The following is an 8,104-nucleotide window of genomic DNA, read 5'->3' as shown; positions in this document are numbered from 1 at the left end:
TGTCCTCCCTTGCGCGCCGAGATTGAGCCATCATCGTCGGCTCCCCTCGCCGCTTTCACTCACCGATACAGCGCACGGCGCGCTACGACGATGTTATCACACATTGGACTTTATACGGAACATCACGGCGACGCCGACGGCGGAAATACGCCTGGAGTGTCCACATAACTGCTATCGCAGTAATACACTTGGTTACTGCAATATTAGCTCTGTGCTTGTCTGATTGGGCTCTGCGCCACCCGGTAGCTGACACCGTGCAGGTCGTTCGTGTTGGCGCCTTGTTTAGAAGGACCCTGTTAGAACTCTCTGTATGAAGCTCTAGGGGTTCACTGAAGTGAGCGTGCTGAGTATTTGCCTTCGACAACCAACACGTGCTCACTCGCCGCGCACTTTATGCGGCGCTTCCGCTGGCGCAACGGATCGCCACGCTGCTGCGGGCTGAACTACACCGAGGGCAAAATTTTGGCGATCTTAGCTCCGCCAGCATGGCTTATCTCACTTCGCCGGACGCTGCCTGGCACGTTGGAAAAAGCCAGGCTATATCTGCGCCTTTAACCTTAGCTACCTTAGACCGAGTCGACCGAGCTACATTAGACCGAACAGGCAACTACTACCATCTGTAGTAAAGGACGAGAACTAGCTGAGGCTCGGTGCTAAGTGCGCGTAAAGTCACGGCCGGAGCCGTGGCAAAGTTTCGCCCGTTTCGCTCTTGCGGCATCGCATTCCGCCATAGTTTGCAGTTGCATCTACAGCACATACGCCGCGTCGCGTTCTCAGTAGGGACAAATGCAGCATGCGGTTTCCTGCTGACGGAGTTTCTGACGCCGTACGTGTCAGAAGGGCTTTCGTTCGTCCACTTCGACGTGACCAATATAGAGACGCGCGAAATGTCTCGAAGATGATCGATGCACCACCAGAAATGATCGCTCGAGAATATCGCTCCTGAAGACAACTTACCTTTGCTATTCTCGCGCCCATCGCGGCTTATAATATCTGCAGTCATACCGAGAAAGCGATTGGCGAGCAGACTTCTCGGGATATTGACTATGCTCGCGAGCCTGTGCGTGCAGCTTCGTCAAGTGCAGTTTTCATGCTCGCGCCCTGAAAGCTGGGTAACGAAAGACGTGTCCTGCCTTCCTCTGTGCAGCGTTGTGTACTGCACAGCCATCATTTGTGTTCGAGTACTGTTCTAGCATTCTCGATGGTCACGCAATTGACGCGTCGGAATTATTTCAAACTCAAATCACGTGCGCACAACAAGCGGCAGAGGACAGAAGTAGAATGGCAGCCGAGTCCGTGCGAACTCGAACGAAAGTGGTCGAACGGTTGACACGCGGAGAAAGACCGACAACTGCCGAAGTCGCACCCAGAAGAGCCAGCTCAGGCAGAACGGCTCGGCACGGCTTCCTTTCTAAAATAACCGCCGCCCACTTTTACTGAACCGTGGTTCACCCGTTCTTTAGAAAGAGCGGCTCAAAGATCCGGCTCAGTCCAATCGACCCACCTCTAGGAGGACATGCTTTCCCGATGAGAGGAGCCTCAGCGTGTGCATCGCAAGAGGACAAAGTTTCACTCGAAGCGGCCTGTCGTTCTTGTCTTTTGCATTATGTATGCTTGCAATGTAATTTACTTTTTTTTTTGTTTCGCGAGTGAGAGCGGCGCTACAGATGCTAGATATCAGACAGCAGCAGCAAACCAAGTATGGAGGAGTAGGTTAAGAATACTAATCGCAATAAAACTTCAATTTTATGTCAGCTTGAAGAGCGGGCTTTCCCACTTTGAATGGTAAACTGTTGTCATGAGACGTGGCTCACGTTCGAAACCCGCTAGAGATTTCAAGTTACCGCTCAGCGCAAGAGGCGCGTGCATGCACAGCAACCTTCTCGAATGTTATCGTTCATTCTATCTGTTGCCTATCTTGTCGCCTAACCTTGCGTATTCAGATTGTATGCGCAACGCGGATTGGTTTGCACATTCTGGAAGGTACGCGAGGAACCAGCGATTACGCTGAAACCTTCGACGAGCCATTAATAAATAGCCGATGCGTCTAAACCGTAGATCATATTTCGAAAATCGACGAGTCTGCTCGCCAGCCATTATAGTGCTCATGGTTACAGGTTTAGCTGAGGCGAAGATTCTCCCAAAACACAGTTCCCTACTTTCGTTGTTCCCACAGTGGTTCTTCGTCGTCACTGACAACCTCACATTGGGTATGTGGAATGGGGAATGTACCACTGGCTATGTGCAAGAATAGACGCCTTGGGTCACTCTGAAGTGTATTTTCAATGCATTATCATTTATGGAAAACTCCACTCACTTTTCAGTAGTGTCGGTCTGCATCCAGCATCTTTACGTCAACGTGCTCTTTCCTCTTCTCCTTTCCTTAAGCACAGTACAGCCAGAGACAAGCTGTTCCCCGGCCGGCTTCTCTGAATTCTCACATTAATAATGTCCCCTCATCTCTATTGGCCACCTGGTAAGAGGGCCATTGTGTGTGTCCGATAGGCAATTTGGGGAATAGACCCTTGGGCCATTGGGCATGGACCCTGGGTATTGCAAGAATAACAACTTGGGCTACTGGATATGTGCATCTAGACATGGGCCATGGTTATCTGCCTGAATATTCCACTTTGGCCATTGGTATGTGCAACTGCACATGTGAAACTAAATATGTGAAGATCCTTGATTATTCCTCAAGAATATGTATGTGCCATTAGGTATGTGCAAGAATAACACCTTGGGCTACTGGATATGTGCAACTAGACATGGGCCACTGGTTAATAGCCCGAATATACCACTTTGGCCATTGGGGTGTGTGGCAACCTGCACATGTGGAACTAAGTATGTGAACATCATTGATCCTAATCCTCAAGAATAGATATGTGCCGTGTCGATATGTGCAAGAATAAACACCTTGGGATACTGGATATGTGCAACTAGACATGGGCCACTGATTATTAGCCCGAATATACCACTTTGGCCATTGGGTGTGTGCAACTGCACATGTGAACTAAGTATGTGAACATCATTGATCCTAATCCTCAAGAATGGATAGGTGCCTTTCGATATGGCAAGAAATAACACCTTGGGCTACTGGATATGTGCCACTAGACATGGGCCACTGGTTATTAGCCCGAATATACCACTTTGGCCATTGGGTGTGTGCAACTGCACATGTGGAAACTAAGTAGTGAACATCATTGATCCTAATCCTCAAGAATGGATATGGCCTTTCGATATGTGCAAGAATAAACACCTTGGGCTATGGATATGTGCAACTAGACATGGGCCACTGGTTAATAGCCCGAATATACCACTTTGGCCATTGGGTGTGTGCAACTGCACATGTGGAACTAAGTATGTGAACATCATTGATCCTAATCCTCAAGAATGGATATGTGCCTTTCGATATGTGCAAGAATAAACACCTTGGGCTACTGGATATGTGCAACTAGACATGGGCCACTGATTATTAGCCCGAATATACCACTTTGGCTATTGGGTGTGTGCAACTGCACATGTGGAACTAAGTATGTGAACATCATTGATCCTAATCCTCAAGAATAGATATGTGCCTGTCGATATGTGCAAGAATAAACACCTTGGGCTACTGGATATGTGCAACTAGACATGGGCCACTGGTTAATAGCCCGAATATACCACTTTGGCCATTGGGTGTGTGCAACTGCACATGTGGAACTAAGTATGTGAACATCATTGATCCTAATCCTCAAAAATGGATATGTGCCTTTCGATATGTGCAAGAATAAACACCTTGGCTACTGGATATGTGCAACTAGACATGGGCCACTGGTTATTAGCCCGAATATACCACTTTGGCCATTGGGTGTGTGCAACTGCACCTGTGGAACTAAGTATGTGAACATCATTGATCCTAATCCTCAAGAATGGATATGTGCCTTTCGATATGTGCAAGAATAAACACATTGGGCTACTGGATATGTGCAACTAGACATGGGCCACTGGTTATTAGCCCGAATATACCACTTTGGCCATTGGGTGTGTGCAACTGCACATGTGGAACTAAGTATGTGAACATCATTGATCCTAATCCTCAAGAATGGATATGTGCCTTCGATATGTGCAAGAATAAACACATTGGGCTACTGGATATGTGCAACTAGACATGGGCCACTGGTTATTAGCCCGAATATACCACTTTGGCCATTGGGTGTGTGCAACTGCACATGTGGAACTAAGTATGTGAACATCATTGATCCTAATCCTCAAGAATGGATATGTGCCTTTCGATATGTGCAAGAATAAACACCTTGGGCTACTGGATATGTGCAACTAGACATGGGCCACTGGTTAATAGCCCGAATATACCACTTTGGCCATTGGGTGTGTGCAACTGCACATGTGGAACTAAGTATGTGAACATCATTGATCCTAATCCTCAAAAATGGATATGGGCCTTTCGATATGTGCAAGAATAAACACCTTGGGCTACTGGATATGTGCAACTAGACATGGGCCACTGGTTATTAGCCCGAATATACCACTTTGGCCATTGGGTGTGTGCAACTGCACATGTGGAACTAAGTATGTGAACATCATTGATCCTAATCCTCAAGAATGGATATGTGCCTTTCGATATGTGCAAGAATAAACACCTTGGGCTACTGGATATGTGCAACTAGACATGGGCCACTGGTTAATAGCCCGAATATACCACTTTGGCCATTGGGTGTGTGCAACTGCACATGTGGAACTAAGTATGTGAACATCATTGATCCTAATCCTCAAAAATGGATATGGGCCTTTCGATATGTGCAAGAATAAACACCTTGGGCTACTGGATATGTGCAACTAGACAAGGGCCACCGGTTATGTATACCACTGTGGCCATTGGGTATGTGCAACTGCACATGTGAAACTAAGTATGTGAACATCCTTGATTAATCCTCAAGAATGGGTATGTGGCGCTGGGTAGGTGGCCGGATGGACAAGCAAAAGAGGCAATAAGTGACATCGGTGACATATAATTTTGGAAGTCAGCTACACAGAAGTGCACGAAGCATCAAGAACAGCCGAGTGTGGATAAAGAAGTGGAATGAACAAAATGGGAGAAGAGCGTGGATTGAGCAACGAGCGTGTAGCTAGAGAAACGTGAAGATGTCGGTATATAACAGAAAATTGAGCAAATCGGCTTACAGAAGGGAAGTATTGACAATACGTGTGTCTCTACATTGCTTCAGTGCTATTCGCATTAACGTCGACATCAATTATGATAAAATTTCCGTCGATAGTTTTTTTTTTTTAACAAAGTCATGCGACAGCATTTAGACAGCAGCTCACCAGACTATCAGGCAAGGTTAGTAGGATAAGCGTGATAATCGCATTATTATAGGTTAAAGCCAAACGAAGTAGTAAGCAGAAATGCCAACGCCGTAAAAGGGCGCGCGACATGTAGCGCGTGGGCTGACGAAGAAGTTTTCCTTTCGGCCGCTCCGCACAGCTAGCTATTGTCCGGAATCATCTTTTCTGATACTGTCCAGGACTACTAAACCCGAAGAGCAACACCCAAGAAGCAGGCGATGGACGTCATCCTCCCTCACCGACTGGCCGGCGTCGATCTCCGAACGAGTGAGTCTTTTGACTGTGAGGAAGCCTTTGGCCACGGCCCCTTCCAGAAAAGGATGCTCGTTCTCATTCTTCTGGGAATCTTCTCGGCTAATTGCCAAACCGTCGTGATTCCCCTCGTCACCGGTGATGTTGACCATTGGTGCAAGCCGCTCACCGGTTTCAACATCTCTGTGGCCGATTGGAAGAATATTGCCATACCGATCGAGGCCGATGGACGCTTCAGCCGCTGCCTCATTTACGAGCGCTGCAAGCCACCCGCGGAACATGGCAATTCCGCTGAGCATCAAAAGAGCGGCGCTGCTACCGGGACTGGCGGGTGGTACAACCGATGCTTCCAGGACACCAATGACACACGCGACGTGCCCTGTGAAGAGTGGGACTACGACGCTAGGACGGCCGAGACCAGTGCGGTGAGCTCTTGGAACATGGTGTGCCACCAACGTTTGCTGCCGGCCGCCCTTGTCGCCCTGCAGAACACCGGTGCTGTTGTTTTCCTTATCCTGGCTGGAGCTTTCGTAGACTGCGTCGGCAGGAGAGCCTTGCTGCTTGGCTCCGCAGCAGCGGTAGTCACCTGCACGGTGTGCACCTTCGCGGCGACGAATTACGTGCGTTACGCTGTCGTGCGCTTCCTTACCGGGGGCAGTGTCGCCATGTACACGATTTTTACCAACCTGATACCGTTCGAGGTGATGACGCACGCCCACAGACCGCACCAAGTCCTACTCCTGGCGGTTCTGGGCCTGGCGTTTTGTGAGGTTTGGATTGTCATCGTCAAACCATGGCCGTCGACTGGCGTCTGAAGCAAGTCATCTTCCTAGCCCCGACGGGTCTCCTGATCCCGGCTTTGTCTACCGCACAAGAGTCGCCCCGTTGGCTCGTCGCTAAAGGAAGGCTGGACGCAGCCGAAGCGGTCATGATGCAGGCAGCCAAAATCAACAATACCCCGCTTCCTGTCACGGCCTGTCTTATGGAGAAGCTGAGAGAACAGGTCACGAACCACGCGGATCGCAAGGGTGCCGACATGGAAGACTTGGTCGACTATCGCTCCCTCCGCCCTCGAGCGTTGGCCATGTTTGCTGTTTGCTTCTCCATATCTTTCGTTTTTTATGTCGATGCTTTCTCGACGGCGCAGTATAACGAATTTTGGATCCCGTGCCTCACGGTTGTCGTCACCCTGGTGACGTACGCGGGGATGCACTTCCTGATGACCGGCGTCGCCCTCGTCAGAGTACTTAGCGCGTGCTTCCTGTTGACGGGCTGCATACAATGCGCGCTGAGTATCGCTGTTGGAGCTGGATTTGACATGGTCACCAAGACCTTACTCGTACTGTCCAAGGGTGTCTCTAACGTAATGCTTGTACACTGTTTCACGTACGTCCTTGAACTTTTTCCATCGGCAGTGCGAGCCGGTGTCGCCTGCTGGGCGTTCGCCTTTGGACGTGTCGCGGCCATGTTCGCGACAATGGCCCTCGTCCTCAAGCCAGCCGGACACGAAGACGTGGTGTTCGCTGTTACGGGACTTTTCATCTTCGCCTCCCTGATCGTCATCCGGGCCTTGCCACGCACTACGGTGGTGGAGGAAGCACGAATCGTGGCCAGGCGAGCTTCCGACTCCACCAGGCTGTCTATGGACCACATGAAGCGAACGCTCGTACAGCGGATAGTACGCAAGAAGTCCAAGGGCGCAAGCCTTGAGAGCTCCAAGTCATCCAGTAGGAAGAGTGCAAAGAGTGGTGGCAACAAAAGTCCTGGTAGTTTTAAAATGCTCCGTCGATCTCAAACCAAGCAAATGCCGGAATGAAGCCACCAGAAGCTTATCACGTACGACATGACTGGGCATCGTGTTGTGTTCGCGACATCAAATAGTCGCTTCTTGTGTTCCTATCAGCTATAAATATTCTTTTCAATGTTCATTTGCATTCAGCTCAAAGAAAAGCGCAAGCTTCCTGATGTTCTAACTTATTGTCTGTTTTGACGGCACAGAGAAGTTCTGTGTGCATCATGCTCGTTTTCTTACCTGGCAAATAATTAATCTCATTTCGATTGCTAATGCGTCTGCCTTCTGAAAACTGCTGTGTGTACTTCCCCACGAGACTACTGAAACTTGCCTTACAAATTCAGGTTGCACTTCTGGATGAAAAAAAACAAAAAACAAAAAGGCATTGTTTTACAGCGAAGCTGTTTATGGCTAGGATTCCGTGGATTTTTCATGTGCGTAAGCAAGAACGCCGGACTCGCGCGAACGTGCTCGTGCCACTGCTCGCGCGAGTCCGACAGCTGGCTTGTCGGCATGAACGCGCTCGATCGTGCCACTGCTCACGCGTTCGTCGTCTTCCACAGCTCGCTCATCGGCGTCCCTCGGATATGCATTTTGAGTAGATTAGTTATGAATACGCACCATTTTCAATATCAGTAGACACCCAGGTAGATAATGTTTCTCGAAGATTTGCTGCCGTGCGACCCGCGTCGGCTATGTCTACGTTCTCACCGCCCT

General features: G+C 49.2%; 1 protein-coding gene across 1 annotated transcript; it reads left to right on the top strand.

Annotated features, from left to right (window-relative positions):
* Window positions 1–5,561: 5,561 nt before the first annotated feature.
* Window positions 5,562–6,410, top strand: LOC119463865 (solute carrier family 22 member 7-like). The gene has a single exon (XM_037724686.1). The coding sequence runs from the start codon at window positions 5,562–5,564 to the stop codon at window positions 6,408–6,410; it is 849 nt and encodes a 282-aa protein (XP_037580614.1).
* The last annotated feature ends 1,694 nt before the right edge of the window (window positions 6,411–8,104 follow it).

Source organism: Dermacentor silvarum, chromosome 9 (genome assembly GCF_013339745.2).
Source record: "Dermacentor silvarum isolate Dsil-2018 chromosome 9, BIME_Dsil_1.4, whole genome shotgun sequence".
Taxonomy (NCBI): Eukaryota; Metazoa; Arthropoda; class Arachnida; order Ixodida; family Ixodidae; genus Dermacentor; species Dermacentor silvarum.
Note: the sequence above shows the minus strand (reverse complement) of the source record. Positions and strands in the feature narration are given on the sequence as shown.

What these genes read in the sequence shown, in the direction of transcription:
- LOC119463865 (XM_037724686.1), top strand. Translation starts at nt 5,562, where the DNA reads ATGGACGTCATCCTCCCTCACCGACTGGCCGGCGTCGATCTCCGAACG.